At 38.0% G+C, this 19004-nt stretch overlaps 2 protein-coding genes and 1 long non-coding RNA gene across 4 annotated transcripts in view; 1 reads left to right on the forward strand and 2 right to left on the reverse strand.

The window, feature by feature from the left end:
* The window catches only part of MTR (5-methyltetrahydrofolate-homocysteine methyltransferase), a 73962-nt gene extending 69782 nt beyond the window's left edge, over positions 1-4180 (reverse strand). For both annotated transcript variants that reach the window (XM_039366807.1, XM_039366806.1), the window contains exons 1-2: positions 4053-4180; positions 2265-2476 (exon numbers count right to left, since the gene is read on the reverse strand). In XM_039366807.1, the coding sequence (XP_039222741.1) occupies positions 2265-2476; positions 4053-4107 (267 nt within the window). In that variant the 5' untranslated portion in view covers positions 4108-4180. The remainder of the gene's footprint in view (positions 1-2264; positions 2477-4052) is intronic.
* LOC120318760 lies at positions 987-19004 on the forward strand. Its single transcript, XR_005559581.1, has 4 exons — positions 987-1154; positions 6935-7109; positions 14934-15112; positions 18647-19004. It is a non-coding gene; the product is annotated as an uncharacterized LOC120318760 (long non-coding RNA).
* Positions 7187-19004, reverse strand: part of ACTN2 (actinin alpha 2) — a 72065-nt gene continuing 60247 nt past the window's right edge. The window contains exons 19-21 of the mRNA XM_039366808.1: positions 14145-14210; positions 11841-11999; positions 7187-8391 (exon numbers count right to left, since the gene is read on the reverse strand). Coding sequence (XP_039222742.1) covers positions 8233-8391; positions 11841-11999; positions 14145-14210 — 384 coding nt within the window. The 3' untranslated portion in view covers positions 7187-8232. The remainder of the gene's footprint in view (positions 8392-11840; positions 12000-14144; positions 14211-19004) is intronic.

The following is a 19004-nucleotide window of genomic DNA, read 5'->3' on the forward strand; positions in this document are numbered from 1 at the left end:
TCATCTATTCACCAGACAGGTGAAAAGCTAAAAGTTACATGTTCTTAATGCTTTTCAGCCATTTATTTGCCTCTGAGGATCCACAGATGCAAATAATGAGGCAGTATGACAAAATAGGAATTAATTCATCGATGTATTTTTAAAAGTAAGAATAAAAAAAAATGAACATGATCCAGTGCCATTCAAATTAGTGAAAATGTTCCATTCCTACAATTTATTCTTTGTTGTCTTTTTCACTGAACAAATAAAAATGTGTACTAGTTATTCGGTAATCATCTTCATATGCCCCTCATCTGAAGAACTATTATTGAGGAAAGTGCCCATAGTTGTGCTCTATCCATACCAGTATTTCAGCAGTTTTTAAATTTTTATTCTATTTTGTTCTATTCTATTTCTATTCTTTAAACCAGAGGTCCCCAACCTTTTGGGCACCAGAGACCGGTTACGTGGAGAGAGGTTTTTCCATGGACCAGAGGGGATGTGGTTTTGTGTGCTGCCTGCATCCTGTGGATGGGGCTTTCCTTTGTACAGACCGGTTGCTGGCATGCCGTGGCCCAATACTGGTCCACAGACCGGGGGTTGGGATCCTCTGCTTTAAATTATGTAGACTTCAACCCCCAGAATTCCCCAGACAGAATTCTAGGAGTTAAGTTCACGCAGATTAAAGTGGCCATAGTTGAGAAACACTTATCTAGACCAGGGCTTTTCAACCATTGGTACACTTACCACAAGTGGTACTTTGGCACATGGCAGGTGGTACGTGACCTCCTAGACAAGTGTAGCAGGGGAGGGGAATAAGCTGAAGCGACACAAGCCTGAGGGAGAGGCAGCTGGAGCTGCAGGACTGTCGAGGCTGGCAGAAGCCCCAGACGCACTGCAGGGCTCCAGCTGATTGGCTCCAGCCGATTGGCGCTTCCATAGCTGGAGGTGAACTGAAGAGAAAAGGAAGGGGGAGGAGGAGAGGATATAAAAGTCGGTGGTTTTGGCTGTGAAGAAGCTGTGAAAGGAGAGCTCAGCAGGCAGGGAGGAAAAAGAGAAGGGAAGAAGCAGCTGTTGCTGAAAGAAAAAGTCCTCTGGTTCATTTTCTTCAGCCAGGAGAATGCAATCAGCACTGATGAAATGAAAAGCCGGGAGATGGGCATGTCATAAAGGAGGTTGGTTTATTTAGTTCTGGGTCAGGTGGCAACTTGATTGGGTTACCATAAGGATTTTTGTAGTTTTTACAGTGTTTTGTAATTCAGAGGCTTGGTTTGTGTGCTTTGGTTATTGGAATATTTTAGTCTGTTTCACAAAGGCTAGCAATGAGTCCAAAATGTTGGTTTAAACAAATGTAATTAGTTTTACCCCCTTATCTTGAGTTCGTCTATGGCTTTTAGCAAGTTTTCTTTGTAGGTAAAGAGGCTTAATTTAAGGCTATCACTTTTTGCAATTGTCGGAGCCTTTTAGGCTCCAGTTGCAACACTGTGACATGCCTGAGGCAGTTTAAAGAGGAAAAAAAACAGAGTTAATGTTTCTTTATTCTGAGAGGCTTTTGCGAGCCTTTCTTGCTTTGCACTTGATTCCTGTGTCTTTAGGGGTACAGTGAAGGGGCTGGGGTGTGTATGCATTCTTACTACATTGTGGAAAGAGAGGAGAGGGAGAAAGGAAGAACAGCCAACCAGTCATCTGGTAGTGGTGCATATTAATAAATATGGATAAATTCATCATACATTTGTCAGTGTAAAGGGAAAGTGATTCAGCAAAGGAATTGCCACCAAAGAAATTAAAACCAGTACTTTTTTCCTTTTTTTCTATAGTTTGTAACATTTTATTAGATTATAGAATAAAATACAAAAATACAAAAGCAAATAGTAGGACACAGTGGGGAGGAAAAAGGGGGGAAAGTGAGGGGGAGAAGGGGAAAAGAAAAGGCATTGACTTCTGACTTCCTGCTGCAGTAGAAGGAAGCATTAACATTGAACCTCAACTTTTTACTTTTCCATAATATTATAAACTAGCCATTTCTATAACAACAAATGAATCTAATCAGTAAAACCCAAAATCTCCCCCCCCTTTTTTTGTTATCAAGTTTTTGACAGCTTGCTAAGCACTGGTGGTACTCAAATACTGTCATGTCCTAAAAGTGGTACAATCTATGAAAAGGTTGAAAAGCCCTGATCTAGACCATGTGAATGTACCTGTAGCTCTCAAGAACTGTTATACATGTCAGAAGAATCAATAAATCCCTTCTAGCACAAGACTCATAAAACAAGCTGCCTGCTTACCTTGTGAATTTTGTAGATGATATCCGGCTGAGTTATGCTCAACAGGTCATTATTTCCCTTGAGTGGTTTCAGGTGATCCTTAAATTCTTGACCTCGAAATTCCTCTTCTCCTAAGGAATATTCCTGGATCATGGTCCCCATGCCTCCATCCAAAACCATAATACGCTCCCTCAGAATGGATTCTATTTCCTCTTTCAGGGTTTTTTTGGAAACTGCATTATGAAAATATTTGGAAAAAAATCTTTATTTAAAGCTATCAGCATCTCTTCTCGCAATCAATCCCAAGCTCTAAAGTATTGAGGATTATGGATATGCCATCCTGAATTGCTTTAGGAAAGCAAATATCAATATTATATAAATAAAATGGGGAATCAAATTCACTTAACAACCATCTTACTAACCTTTCCACTGCAGTGATTCAGTTAACAACTGTGGCAAGAAAGGTCATAAAATGGGGCAAAACTCACTGAACAAATTTCTCATTTAGCAACAGAAATTTTGGGCTCAATTGTGGTCATAAGCCAAGGACTACCTGTACCATCACTGGGAAGGGTAAACCAAATTAACTGCCCTTACTTGGTGGGGTGGAGTTTGTATGGCTGGGGATTTTTGCAGAATATATGCATAAAGCACCAGAGATATACAGATGTCATGGGCACACACAGGATTGCAGTCATAGCTGCTGACAGATAACACTAGCTGCAGTCAGAAAGATGTATTTAAGGGAAAGATGCTTTACTCCTACTGCCCAATCAGTGCATGAAACTAAGGAGGGAGTGGACAGCACAATTATAATTATGATGGATTTTTTCTTTTTATGCTATTGTAGGTTCAGAGGGAGAAATCACACATTAAGTGGTAGACCTTTATAATTGTACTGTAAGCATCACTCTGGGCTGCAGGCATGTGACTTCATATAGTACTGCCTTAAGTGAGAATTAAGTAACATTTCATATAGACAAAGTTTAGTGGCAAACGTAAAGACCACACCAAAACGTATACTGATAAACAGCATTATTCTATTATCATTAATCTAATGGGATTCCATCAAATTTCTTTTATGCCTGAAAATCGCCTTAAATTATAACTGAGAAAGTTCCTTAAAAAAACTATCGTTACCGATTTGCTCGAATCACGTAGAAAAATTACACGTGGTTTACAAAAACAAGTAGGTGGATGAGCCTTATCCAAAACAGAATACAGAGGAAGCTTGGGAGCCGGTTCACCGCGTGTTTCACTATTAGCTTCTTGCTATGTTTCCTTTGATTATCAACAACCTCGGCTTAGCCAGGTATTATTTAATGCACATGTTTCGTTACATCATTTTCTGAGGTCCAATTCAGCTACTTAAAGCGAGAAAGATGCAGCTGTTAACCAAAGGTGCCTCGAAAAGCAAATCAATATTTTTGATTCTTAATTTAATTCATCCGGGTTTCAAAAAGTTTTTGCTCTCCTTCAGAAGTTCAACGATACCCACCTCATCTACTTCCCTTTTGGATATTTATAGGGGGGGGGGACTAAAAACCCCAATTTGTCAAATGCACTGTATCTGAACGACTAAACTTAACTGAGTCTACTTTCTGAGTACAGCACACGTAGTAAATTTCCTGCTGACAGAGTAATCTAAGTAGGTACAGAAGAAAAAAAAAAAAAACTAAACAGCCCATTCAGGAGTACTATAGCGAAACACACTCATTCTGCGATTCCCAGACCAACATACAGCAAAGTTAGAAACTTTGCGCCCTGCAAGCCATCGGACCTCACAAACTGCCTGCTAGAAACACGCACCGTGCGATTCTTCGCTACCCCGCTGCTCAGCCAACTCATGAATCGTGGGCGACATCCTTTTTGAAACAGCCTTGCAAAATCTGAACGACTGAATTTCAACCCCCGGGTTAGAATGGCCGGAGACTATGGCAAGGAAAGCGCCTGCGTGCGCGTCACTAGCTGCGCAGACGCATAACATTCTTGTTGAATGTAAATACAGTTGTCAGTGTAGAAAAGTTACATTGATTTGAATGTTGCAACAGAAAAGGCACGGAAGTGATGTGTTGGAACTGTGTACCTTGGAACTGCTATGTCTGCGTTTAATTTTGCCAATTATTAAACGTGTTCCGTTTCCAGATTTCCGCTGTATTGCCAGAAATCATATCTCATATTGTTTATTTATGGACATATTTAACCAAATTTAACGGACAATGATGGAAATACACCTCGGGCTCCTGTGTGAGTTTGCAAAGCAAAAATACCATTTGGGAAGGGGATGAGAACTCAAAGGCTGGAGACTCCTTTTTGCTTTAATATTTTAGAGGGTAAGGCGTAAAGAAAGAAATTGAAATCCCTTCTGCGACCTCAGTCCCAATAGAAAGATGGTAGGGTTGCTTATTGCAATTGTTTAATCAGGTTAATCGCTTACTCTTGTAACTGCCCTAGTAACAGAAGTCTTCGGAGATGAATCTACAGCAGGGGTGTCCAACCTTGGCAGATTTAAAAACTTGTGAAGTTCAACTCCCAACATTCCCCAGCCAGCATGGTTGGCTGAGGAATTCTGGGAACTGAAGCCCACAAGTCAAAGGTATCAAGATTATACACCTGTGATCTACAAGTTTCAGGGAATCGTTTTCTCTGCAGCCAGATCCAAGTTTTCTTTGCAAGGTTTTCTCTGCACACCAAATTTGGTCACAATCAGTTCAATTTGGAGAAGTTCTTCTATTTGGTCATCCCGAATATTATAATTCTTCAACATTTCCAGCATTCCTTTCCTTTGGTAAAGACTAGAAAGGTTTATAAAAGTACTTTCCTTTTAAATTAAAAACTAAATGTGAGCAGTGTTTCTGAACCTTAGAAGGTTTAAGATGTATGGGCTTCAACTTCTGGAATTCTGGAAGTTGAAGTCCATAACATCTGAAAGTTGCCAAAGTTGAGAAATGCTGGTTTAGGGGAAAGAGTCTAAAGCTGGCTGTGGCTGTTTTTATTTCGTGTAACTTGGTTAAGTTCTAACTATGCCTTACTAAGAGCAGAATCTCAGACATTGTGCCACTATTGTAGGTGTATCATCTAGGTTACACAAAGAGGAATCAACTAAGTAAACACTGATTTTAAAAAGGGACCCACTGCAGTAAGTCAAGATTTTGTTAAGCATATTTTGTTTAATAAATGAGAATTCTCTGAGTTCAGACATTGCACTAGGCCACATTACAAGAAATCACATAATTAGTATAATGTCTGAATGCAGTCACTATAGACTTTTCCCATTATCCAGGGTACAAAAAAAGTCTACACAGCTCCTACATTATTTACCGACTATTAGAAGACAGTTCATTTTTATTCATTGTAAGCAAAGCACTGATACAATGCATGGAGAGAGATCTTGGAAAAAGATCCCTGACAGATCATCCTCAAACATCCAGCACTGTTAAGAATAAATAGGCAAAGGTGTTACCCTTGAGACTTGCACGTTCTGGTTATGTCTTCATACTACAGTCCAACTAACTTTCTGTTGCATTCATACTTCACTGAGACAGAATATGGATAATTTGTTTGGGGTTATTTGATAATGTGTGTGTTTGAGTATAGGAATAAATCAGTGGATCCAGTTCCCCCAAATGCCTCCTCGTTATCCTGGGAAGTCAAATATAGCACTAGGTGTTCCTTAAAACATCTGTAACTCTATTCAACGAAGCAGAATAACAGACATGCCTAAACTTTGTGCATCACAGAAGGTAGCATCATGTAGCCAATCCTGGAAAAAGCTAAACAGGATGAGAGCTAGTTAGTCATTGGATGGAAGATTACCAAACTATCTCAAACTGTAAGCTGAACTAGGAAGTAAAAATCTTTAGAAGGAGCCATGATAGACTACTTCCATGTTGATGCTATCACGCACTGAGCTAGTAAATTCAACTCAACCTGAACTTTCATGCAAATTCTAAAGCCCATATCAAGAGAGAATTAAACTGCAGAATTTTGTGTTTCATGTAGAACTGTTATATTGTTGGGTCTCAGACTGTGCCCCCCTCAAGGGGCTCCAAGCAGCTTAAAGAAGGGTTGCTTTTTTGTAAAGCCTGAAGCAAGTTTGCCCATGCTCAATTATTTTACTTTATTGTGCAGAAACATAAATTCATCTATTATTTTAGGAGATTGCAATACTGCAAACTTAAAGAACTTGCAGTAAAAACAAACTGAATCTGCATGAAGTTAAGCACATCAATATACTACATATACCCGTTAGCTGATGGAATGTAAGCAACAGCATATTGACTTGCAAAGTAATTTCTAGGTTAGATATCCTAATTTGCATAAAGCAATGGACTATGCCCCATCTGGTAATGATTTATAAGCATTAGGGTAGGCTTTTGCCTTATATCAGACATGTCAAACTCGCAACGTCACATGACGTCGAACAGTGTATCGAGATGGTTTTGTCATTGCCGGCAATTGGGTGGGTCGGCTTCCACGTGACGCGTCTGGCCTGTGGACTGGCAGTTTGACACCCCGCCTTATATCTTGACTTATCTTTTCTTTCACTCTCTCTTCTTACTCTTTTTCTGAAGTGCATAGTGTTACTTCCTCTGAAGCAAACTGTGTGATTTATTATGCATTCTACTGAAACCTATAACCCAGTATATTCCAATAATATCTTTTTTTAAATCACAAATCTGTTCTTTCAGGTAGTTGCCCCTGGGCACAACTTTCTGACAAATCAGCTGGATCAATGTCTTTGAGAGGAAGAAGAGCAGCAGCAAAAAGAATCATCTGCACTCTGATTAGAAAAAAACATAAATAAAAAAGATAGATGCCTCACTACATGTAAAGCAAATAGAGAAAAACTAAAAAAAAAATGAGGTGAGAATCCTCTGCCCAGAAGATATGCCCTTAATATTTAAAAGTGAATCAGTTTAATCTCAGAAACTGAATCAGTATTAAGGCTTGAAAAGCAGACTTTATTTTAAAGGCACATTTGAATAGTAGTAGATTGTACAGTTTTCTTTGCTTATTGTATGAATATTTACTTTTTTGCATTTGTTTCATGGGATTGTTAGGCTTCAGATAAAATAGATTTTCTACAAACTGTTGAAAGAACATAACTGGCAGGAAGCTGCTGCACGACGTACCTTAGACTGGTTGTAATAAAATGTCAATATTGTTAGAATTAACCAAGACCAATTACAACAGAATAATGAATATAGCAGAGAGCAGACACCATCCTAAAATATGGAACTCCCTCAAAATATCCAGGCTATTAACATGGTGCCCTTTCAAACTGGGCATTGATTTTAAGGTGAAGGCTATTATCACCATTAAGATGGTGCCCTTGTCATCAACCTCTTAGAATAATTCCAGAGGTTTCGTGATTTTATACCACTAGAATTAGAATTCCTGTGCAAGCTTCACACTGAAAACAACAAAACAATCTCATATGATTATTTGGCATGACCTGGGTTTTTATTTTCTCTTGTATATGCACAAGCATATTAAACCCCAATATCCATAGATGAAAGCGTTCCCGTGTTATGAAAGAAAAAGGAGTTGCATGGAGGGAGGTTGTGGAAAACCTGGATAAAATGTTCAGAATTCTTGAAAACATTTCATGTTTTGAAAATCAAAGATATGCTAGATTTGTTTTTGTTTTTTGTTTTTTTGTTTTTTTCAAAGGCATATTTTCTTTTGTTTTGTTTTTCCTGAGGCTTTCTAACTTGGCACTTTGGGATTATCCATTTTTAATTTAAAAAGGAACAACAACAATCTGATAAGGCAGGGGGGGCAGTGCAGCCTGTCACTGTATAAGCTTGTTCAAGTACATATAAACAACATAAAAACTCTTCATGCTGCACACTATGTGGGCATTGCTCCTTACTGAATGTTCCTGCTAAACTTGAGAAATTGTAGTGAGGTCAGCTTACTTATTTTTTTCAAGGAGCAAACTGGAATATATCTAGTTTCACTTGCCCACAGAGTCAGTCCCCAGTTACAGATCGCTTTCCCCATACAATGCTGATGAAAATGAGGTATAGTCCAGAGCTCCAGGAACAGCTCCTGGTCCCTTGTAGGCTGGCATTCGCTTGATGCAGTATTGAGCTTGTTCAGGTGGCAGTTCTCGGTTCAACTCTTCAGCAAGAATATATGGCTAGAAGGATTGAAAAGGAGGAAATGTGATGAGCTTTTTTCTGATACTTCAGAATCAAAACAAGCGGTGAACTCCCTTTGATGAGAACAAGGATGAGATTGGGCAGACACTTCAGTTATACAGATTAGCCTTCTCCAATCTGGTGTCCTCACTGTTTGCAAAATACAGAATACTTCAAGGGCACAAGCCTGGACAGAACTAGCACTGATCCAGAGTACCTTATTATGGAATTTATTTGTTTGTTTGTTTGTTTGTTTGTTTCATATGGCCATCCAACCTCAAACAAAGTAAAACTGGGTGGCATACAGAAAGAAACATAAAAATAAATACAACCTGAATAAAAACATTACATTAAAGGCCAACTAAAATAGTAAAAAATGACATGGCAATCAGACTAAAATATGCTACAACTAAATAATTGGGATTTAATTCAATTGGGCCCCAAAGCCTGGAGAAAGAATCAGCCATCATAAAAGACCTGCAAAGTCGGGACCAAATGTGTATGTATGTGTGTGTGTGTGTGTGTGTGTGTGTGTGTGTGTGTATATATATATATATATGTGTATATATATATATATATATATATATATATATATATATATATATATATATATATATATATATACATATACACAGGTTGCTAACAAAGAATAAAGAGAGAACTGGTATAGCTATTTCGAGTTCCTTTAATTCTCTTCAGCCAGACTTACTCTTCTGAGATTCGAACCTAAGCTGTCTGCATGTTAGGCAGTTGTTATAGCCCAGGTTCGAATCTCAGAAGAGTAAGTCTGGATGAAGAGAGTTAAAGGAACTCGAAATAGCTATACCAGTTCTCTCTTTATTCTTTGTTAGCAACCTAAAAATGTAAAATGATGTCGCAGTTGGCGACTTCTGCTTGTGGATGGCTCTAGATTGAGCTGATACAAGCAAAAGAAAAGAAAAGAAAGAAGATTTCTTTCTCCCATATTTGGGCTAACAGGGTGCACATTCAAGGTAATATATATATAGATAGATATATATATATATATATATATATATATATATATATATATATATATATATATATACACATATCAGTAAAAAAGGAAAGCGATCACCAGGAAGTAAAACACCAAGGTTTTAATAAATAAAATCAAGCTTTCGATGGCTAACATCTGCCATCATCGTCAGGATACAAGCCAGTCAGTGAGGAAACCTGCTTATAAGCATAGCCACACCTAAACTCTACGCATGGACCTTGTAACAGGTCCAAGCCAACTAATCCTTACTTCACTTACAGCCTTCAGTGATTCTTTCTTTTAGCTCTTACTTATATCCACCTAGCTTTCAATGGCTAGCACCTGCCATCACTGTCAGAATACAAGCTAGCTAGTGAGGAAACCTGCTTATAAGCATAGCCACACCTAAACTCTACGCATTGACCTTGTAACAGGTCCAGGCCGACTAATCCTTGCTTCACTTACAGCCTTCAGTGATTCTTTCTTATAGCTCTTACTTACATCCACACAACCACCCACTTCCTCCCTCCCTTTAGTTCCTGAGTCATATAGGCAACGTGTGTTTCTCAAAATTAAAGGGTCCTCTGCACTATTGAATTGATTCTTCTTTCTGTGTTCCTTGGGGCGTTTCTCTCCTCCACTCCTCCGGCACGCATCGCACTCATTTGCATTCTTCAATCCTGTCACTCCTTCAATCCCCCCACAATCCTTGCCACCAATCTCATCCACAATTTTATTTCCCCCCACTGAAGAATCAATTCAATAGTGCAGAGGACCCTTTAATTTTGAGAAACACACGTTGCCTATATGACTCAGGAACTAAAGGGAGGGAGGAAGTGGGTGGTTGTGTGGATGTAAGTAAGAGCTATAATAAAGAATCACTGAAGGCTGTAAGTGAAGCAAGGATTAGTCGGCCTGGACCTGTTACAAGGTCCATGCGTAGAGTTTAGGCGTGGCTATGCTTGTAAGCAGGTTTCCTCACTAGCTAGCTTGTATTCTGACAATGATGGCAGGTGCTAGCCATTGAAAGCTAGATGGATGTAAGTAAGAGCTAAAAGAAAGAATCACTGAAGGCTGTAAGTAAAGTAAGGATTAGTTGGCTTGGACCTGTTACAAGGTCCATGCGTAGAGTTTAGGTGTGGCTATGCTTATAAGCAGGTTTCCTCACTGACTGGCTTGTATCCGACGATGATGGCAGATGTTAGCCATCGAAAGCTTGATTTTATTTATTAAAACCTTGGTGTTTTACTTCCTGGTGATCGCTTTCCTTTTTTACTGAAATGTATGTACCCAGGAATCGCTATTCTTCAATTTTTAATGTAATTTTTAATATATATATATATATATGTCTTTGGTTGTTCGGGTTTTCTCCCGCGTAAAATTGGAAGTGTCTTGGTGACGTTTCGACGAAGTCCCATTCGTCATCTTCAGGCTGGTGCTTTCGGCTTCGTGCTTCTAGGAGCAATGTGTGATTGTAGCTGTTTCCTCCTTTTAACTGCCAGTGGGGGTATGAACTGATTGGATGAGAGCTTGGCTGTGTTCTGATTGGATGGAGGTGTGTTCTGATTGGCTAGGAGCTTGGCTGTGCTCTGATTGACTGGGGGGTTGGCTATGCTCTGATTGGCTGGGGGAGTGTTCTGTTTCGGTGGGGGCTTTGTTGTGCTCAGGTTAGTCTGAGTTGCAGGGGGGTTTAAACACACCTCCACACATCGAAACGTCGTCAAGACACTTCCAATTTTACGCGGGAGAAAACCCGAATAACCAAAGACCTACATATATATATACACACACACACACTAGATATGTTAAAGTATTTCATATATAACTTTAAGGCAGCTCTTTCCCACAGTTTATATCTACAACCTCTGTAGATTACTCTTTTCTGAACATTTGAAAATCTTTATTGCACATTATATGTGCATTATATGACACTGAAAAAGACCTCAGGCTGAAATAACTGTTTTGTGCAGGTATGCTTCAAAATTCTTTCAGCTTTATTCAAACAAAATCATGCAGGTCCCCACCCACAAAACTGCAGCAGATAGCACAAATATGTTTGGGGGTAAAAAAACAGAAAACTGGAGACTGTCATTGAATGACAATAACAAGTAGAAAATCTGTAGCCAACAAAAGTCCCAGTCTTACATCCTTATATTTATCTCCCTAAGATGCTCCAAGTGTCTTATTATATTTCTTTAGTAAAACAGAATTCCAAAAACTCAACCTTACTCCAGCCTAAAAGTTTCCATACAAATCTGTATAGTGTTTCAAAAAATTAGCATGCAAAGTTTAGGGGCTTTGATTAATTGGTGAAAACAATCCTGCTTCTAGCTATATTTTAAGTTTCTACTCTAGGTTACAGCTAGCTTACTTTGCATTTGGATACCCCCTTGTCTTGCAAGGGTAGGATTTGTAGAAACAATCACAGCAAATGGGAATCCTTTCACTAACCTTATCTGAGGCTAGGATTCTGAAAGAAGCAATAACTTGTTCAGCAGTATCAGTATCAGCAGTCTCTCTGGTCATGAAATCAATAAATGATTGAAAGGTAACCGTTCCCTGGCCGTTGGGGTCAACTAAGGACATGATTCGGGCAAACTCAGCTTCACCCTAAAATAAAATTAAAAATTAGTTATGAAAATCATAATGCATATTTTTAGAAAATTAATAAAATATTCAGCATCATGTGTAATCTGCCAAATATCACATTTTGCATGTTTTAAAGTATGCAAAAATATATTAACATTAAACATTCTTAAATCCATTGGAAGCATATGTTAGGTTGAATGTTCACTATGGATTTCATACTAATAGTAAAAGAAAAATATATAAAAGATAGGAAGGAATCCACTAAGATTTACTGCATTGGTTGCAACCTGGATAGTCAGGTGATCAAGACCTTGAACCAAATTGCTTCCATGCAGCCTCTCTAGAAATCCTGCAGTGTGGCTTGGTTTTTTGAGAAGCTCCAACAGATAGAGCATCATAAGAGATATCTAAAGCACTACTAGATGAAGTCAAACAGAAATTGGACCAGATATGAGTAAAAGCTCATATTCAGGCCTAGATTGTGGCAGAAATATCGTTATCAGGGGTCCTTGATGCTCTCTGAGCTTGGCTGTTTAGTTGCAGATGTTGTTACCCAAACTTATCCAAACTAGGTAACATCATCAGTGCTAGTAAGGAATAGAGTTTGTTGTCAATTTAGATTCTAGTGGCTTGCCCTGTCAGTGTTAGTGGGACTGGTATTGGAGGGTTTTTGGATAGGCTGTTTACCGTTACCTTGTTGTTTACCTTGGGTTGCAGAGATAAAACTGTCAATGTATTGCCTCCAACTTCTGAAGGCTACATACATCTACATAGGAAGGAACAAATTCAAGCTCTTCCTTGACAAGATTGAGTAAATGTGGATATTTGGGGTCCCTAGGTCTAACTCAGTCCTGCACTCTGGGACTTCATCTTTGCTCTTGGATGGGTTTGCACTTTCCCACTCAAGACTAGTGTGCAATTTGGAAGCCTTCCTAGACTCACAGCTACTACTCAACAAAGAGGCAGCAGCTATGATCACAAAGGTCCTTGTACAGGTTCACCTTATGTGCCAGTTGCATCCTTTTCTCAACCAGAAGTTTCTTTAGATCAGTGGTTCTCAACCTTTCTAATGCCGCGACCCCATAATACAGTTCCCCATGTTGTGGTGACCCCCAACCACTTATACATCACCGGGTGCCAGGGGCATGGCCAAAGAAAAGGGGGAAAAATGTGGACAGCCTTGTTCGGCGACCCCCGGGGAAATGGTCGTTCGACCCCAAATGGGGTCCCGACCCACAGGTTGAGAACCACTGCTTTAGATGGTCACTCACATTAGTCATCTCAAAGCTAGGCTAAACTATTACAAGAATGGCTGCTCTTGAAGATAATCTGGAAGTTACAGCTGGTTCAATATGAGCAGTAAGGGGTGTTTCTTATTGCACCCACATACCATCAGTGCTTTATGAGCTGCAATGGTTACCAGTTGACTTCCAGGTGCAGTTCAAAATTTACATGGAAAATAGAGCTTGGTTAATTGAAGGGGTACCTGTTCAATACAATTGGGCATAAAGTTGGATATGCTTTGAGTTCCTTTAGTTAAATTCTTTACCTTGTAGGACCAAGGAGGAAGGACTTCAGTGTTGTAGCACCTTCCCTTTGGAACAGTTCCCACCCTTCAGATGTTTTGTAAATCCATGAAAACTTCACTCTGTTCCCAGGCCTAGATTTAGGTCATTTGTAGAAATTCTAACAATTTTTGATTATTATTCATGAGTTTCTGTCTGGACAATCATAGTTTTCTATTTTATGTTTTAAAATTGCAAGTTAGCCAGAATATTTTGGAAGTCAGATGCCTTCAATGTCTGACAGATAAAACAGACAGATAGAAAAAAAATATTCCAATTTGAAATGTAATAGAACCTATATATGAATGCCATGATAAATGTGCACAATGTTTTAGTATGAATATATATAAACAGCTGTCTGCATAGGGTTCTAGCAATTAATAAGTCTAATTCTATACACACCCAAGAATAAAATCCACTGTGGAGAAGATAATTTATAATATCTAATGTACTAGGATTTTGAGTGGGCTGAACTTTAACCACAGGAATTTTACAATTACATCTATAATGGTCACTTTGTTAAAGTACATGTAATGATAAAGTAAGTGTTACTTTATGTAAGGGTTACTATGACAAATTAACTGCATCTTAAAATTCATACCAAATCATAACCCATTGAAATTAAGCAGGCCCTGAAATCTTCATGGTCCATCAGCCCATTTTTCTTCTGTTGGTAGGAATAAACAGCATGGAAGTTTCAAGGATCAGAATAAAGCCATCATAATTTCCGTAAAGATAGAATAGGTTCATCATCAGATGTATTATATGTTCATTCAAGACCAAGTTGAATCACCAAAAAACAGAAGAAAAGGACACGTTAGATTACATGAAACAGAAATAATGCTAGAAAGATGCTAATGAAATATAAACAAACAAAAATGTATGAGAAAGGTATAAAACACAGCATTTTTAGATAAGCCAAATTCAATTAGTAAGGCAGTTTTAAAGTAACGTTTTTTAAAAAGCTGCACAATGCAAAATAATAATAATAATAATAATAATAATAAGAATAAGAAGAAGAAGAAGAAGAAGAAGAAGAAGAAGAAGAAGAAGAAGAAGAAGAAGAAGAAGAAGAAGAAGAAGAAGAAGAAGAAGAAGAAGAAGATGCACTTCCAGATTCTAACATTTCACAAGGAGTGCAAGACTGTTAAATACTGTTTTATAAACCTGCTAAGCTAGAAGTTGAAAGTACAGGCTACTGGAGTCTGGAATTGGTATTGCAATGATATTTAGTTTTTGCATAATTTTACATATAACTCTGATAGGAAGGAGTCATTATGTGTTTCATCTTGTTTTTGTGAACACTAGAATTTCCAGTAAAGTGTATTCAATATTGTAGGTAATGCAAAGCATGATTATTGATTCTCTGTAATTGTGTTATACACTATAGGATTGCGGTGAACTGGAGATTTCTTCCATGAGAAAAAGCATATGTTTTATCTGAGTAAACAATGGTATGAAAGCTCACACCCATGTATACAATTCTTTCTAGTTATTGCCATCTGATTTAAATTGAATAACTTCAAAAAAAAACAAATCAGAAGAGAGGAATAATTAGTTTTACTGCACGTAAGTAAACCACTTTTCTCAGACTTGGCCTTAGTTTTATGGGCCATTACGGATTGTTGTTCACTAATTGAACTGTACGGTTATTATATTTTTTTGCCTAAACACATTGTCTGTTTAAAAACTCTCTTAGAAAAAAAGAGAATTCATTAGCTTAAAAGCAGTTTCATTTTAAAACTATAAAATAGAGCTAATCTATTAAGAACTATAGATTATTAATATATCAAGAGAACAGAAGACTGCTAAAAGATGTGGGTCTGATGGCTGAAAGTCAATTTATAATCAGACTAGTCATATGAACGTATTTTTAACATGAGATCTGCATTAACATTTTAAACCAGAAACACAGAAGCCAAGAGTCCAGGGCTCATAGAAGGACTAACATCCTGCTCACAAAATTATTGAACTGAGCCCAAGTTTGACCTTCTGTTGCCATCAAATTGTAATGTTTAAGGAGACAGAAGAAGCTGATGGAGCACATGGCAAATGATCATATGAAATGTATTTAATAGAACTCTTGGCCCTATGAGCTTATCTGCTCAAGAACTTGTTTCTTTGCCTCCCAAATCCTCCAACAAAAAAGCAGGAATCATGATGATGATCATCATCATCCTGTCTTGAGACTTAGAAGTAAAAAGTCAGGTCTTACCCCACAAGCTGCCACCACCACCACCACCACTACCACCATCGTCCCTGCCTCCCAAGCTCAGCAACCATTTTTAACTACCAGTTTTTCATAAAGTATTTTGCTTTAATGTGGGTTGGTGCAGAGCAATGGTGGCCAATCCTAGTTCAAGGCTGAATGTTGTCCTAGACTTTTTAACAAACATCTTTTTTGCATGTGCATATGCAATTACACTGGCTGAAATTTAGTTGCTAAATTTAGAAAAAAACTGTTTTCAGACTATTTGGCAAAAAAAAAAGTTTTAGAAAATTGTTAAAACAGAATTATTCAAGAGAGCAGTTTGATATCTGAATTCCATCTAGTTATTTATTTTTGTCATTTTTGTTTGTTTTTGGTTAGAATTTATATTTTTGATGTGATTTTGTGATTTTGATTATTTCCTTTGTACCATGGCTATTTTATTGCTGATTGATTGCAATAAGCTAAAATTGAATAAAATAAAATTATAGTTACAATTGCTACATTGAGATTCCATAGGCCTCCCACAAAGGCAAAAAAGTTAACCCCTTTCCTCTTCCAGTGACATCACTATTAAGTTCATTTAAAAAAAAAAAACCTAAACCTTTGAATTGTTTCCTAACCTTGGTATAGGGATTGCTTGTACATTTTTGTAAGCTAGATAGCCATGCCACCAAAATCATTAGACAAAATGTACACTTAAGCTATACAGTAAATTTTGGATCCAATTATTTTAGTTAACAATTAATTTCTGTATATTTAAATGTTAAGTAAAATTACATCAGCCTCAGCAATTTATTTATATAGCTGCCCGACTGGACTATGCACAACAGTAAAAAATAAAAAAGTACAAAATCAGCAATTACAGATATAAAAACATAGTACTAAATGTCCAAAAAATCAAAAATACAATCATAAATGGAGGGAGAATTAAAAAATGGTTCCCTCAAAAATGGTGTCATCTAGACAAGTCTCCAGTTCCATAGGAGGCCCAAGCCTGGTCACATAACCACATCTTGAGGACCTTTCAGAATATCAAACAAGATGGGAACAATCTAATTTCAGGGGGAAGGATGTTCTATAAGGCAGCCACCATAGTCAAGAAGGCACATCTCCTTGGACCCACCATATGTAGATCCCTAGCTGACAGTAGTCATGGCATGCCTTCTTTGCAAGATATAATGGGCTGATATAATTGGGGAGAGGTGGTCCCTCAGATATCCGGTCCCATGTCATGAAAGGCTTTAAAGTTAAAACCATCATCTTGAATTCAACCCAGAAGCAAACTGGCAATCAATGCAGCTCATGAGCAGAGGTGTAATGTGTGCAGTTCTACAAGTGCAGATAACTATCCACACCACTGCTTTCTGTACCAGTTGAAGCTTCAGAATACTCTTCAAGGCCAGCTCCATGTAGAGCAAATTGCAACAGTCCATCTGGAGGTGACAGGAGCATGAGTGTCTGTAAGCAGGGCATGCTGATCCAAGAACAGACACAACTGGTGCATAAGATAAAGCTGTACAAAGGTCCTCCTAGACACAACTCCTGCCTGCTCACCAAGCAGGAATTGTGAATCTAGGAGCACCCCAAGTTGCACAAGTCTTTCTGGGGTAGTACAACTCCATGAAGCGTCAAAGATGACATAGTCTTGGAATCAGTGGGCCCCCATAACCCAAAGCTACTCAGTCTTGCCATGATTCAGCTAAAGAATGTTGTTTTCCATCCAGATTCTCACAATCTCCAGGCACTAGGATAAACTAATCATGGTACTGCTTAATTTGCCTGAGGTAGGGATGTACAATTGGATATCATCAGCATAATAATGATACCTAACCCCATGGTGACAGATTAAAAAGTGGAGAAAGCACCAAACTCTGTGGCACCCCCACATAATAGGAGCCAAGGATGGGACATCTCCTCCCAGTCATCACTTGAGTTTAATTCCAATATATATACTCCTAGCAAGTATATCCCTGTTTCAGTCTTTACTTCTGCTGCAATTTCTATTGCCCATTTTAACAAACTATGAAGAAAATTTCTTCAACAATTTTCATTAATCTCAATTTCCATAGATACTTTGGAGAGAAGATATTTATATTACATCTTATCAAACAAGTTCTGATGTGTGATATTTTTACAGGGAAAAATATAAAATAGGTAATTGTTTTATGGTAGGTTAAAAGGTCACATACATTGACAAATATACTTTTTCTGATCATTTAATAGTTTATAAGCTATACTTTGTGCATTTTTTAAAAAAACAAACCTAATACTGAAATGAACTTTATGTCATTATCATGACACATTCAGTAATTTTAATGGTGTATTAGTTGTACTCCATAAAATTAGTCACATATTATTGGATGTTTACCCTCACCCCCCAAATTATGAAAATGTTTATTTTAGTTCCCATTTATCTTGTAACCTCCAAACAGAACTTCCTAGTGGCAGTAACTAAGTACAGAAGAAAAAATCACGTCACTTGTACAATAAGATCAATTCACTCAAGGCAGAGCTGAGCAACTGAGCATCACACACACACACACACACACACACACACACACACACACTGAAAGAAGATATAAAGAATCCCACTACCTAACTTAGTATTCTGGCCATGTCCAGGAAACCCACTTTTTCATCTGCACTTCTATACACATTCAGTGATGGGATTCAACTGGCTCGCACCACTTTGGCAGAACTGGTAGCTAATTTTTTGTTGCCCAGGCCCAGAATGGACTTCCAGAAACGGCATCCACACAGAGAACCGGTTGTTCACATATTTGAATCCCACCACTGCACACATTAGTACACATGTAGTATCCAAAGAACAAATGTTTGAGTGGTTCTTCGGTTGTGTGAATAGATTTGAATAATGGTTCCTTTTCCTTCAGGAATGGAAATATTCAGAGAAGAAAAGGAAAACTATGGCAAGCACTTAAGAAAAAGGAATACTGCAAGGACAATTGAGAGCAAAGTTGTGAGCCAGGACTTCTGGAATGCAGAAGTTGACTAATGGCCAGAAAAAGGAAGTGATCAAGAACAAGAATTCCATAGTGATCTGTGGTTGTCCTGAGATGGCCCATCACAAGCCCCATCTGAATTTTTCAAATTTCTATCCCATTCTGTATTATAATTTCGGAGTCTTGATTGTGTTCTATACTTTTGAAAAGGGAGCCGGGAGACATGCAAATATTTTTTCCAATTCCAATTGCACATTTAAAAGTAAATAAAATAAAATGGATAACCGCA

Source organism: Crotalus tigris, unplaced genomic scaffold (assembly GCF_016545835.1).
Source record: "Crotalus tigris isolate CLP2741 ecotype Arizona unplaced genomic scaffold, ASM1654583v1 scf7180000020377.207858, whole genome shotgun sequence".
Taxonomy (NCBI): Eukaryota; Metazoa; Chordata; class Lepidosauria; order Squamata; family Viperidae; genus Crotalus; species Crotalus tigris.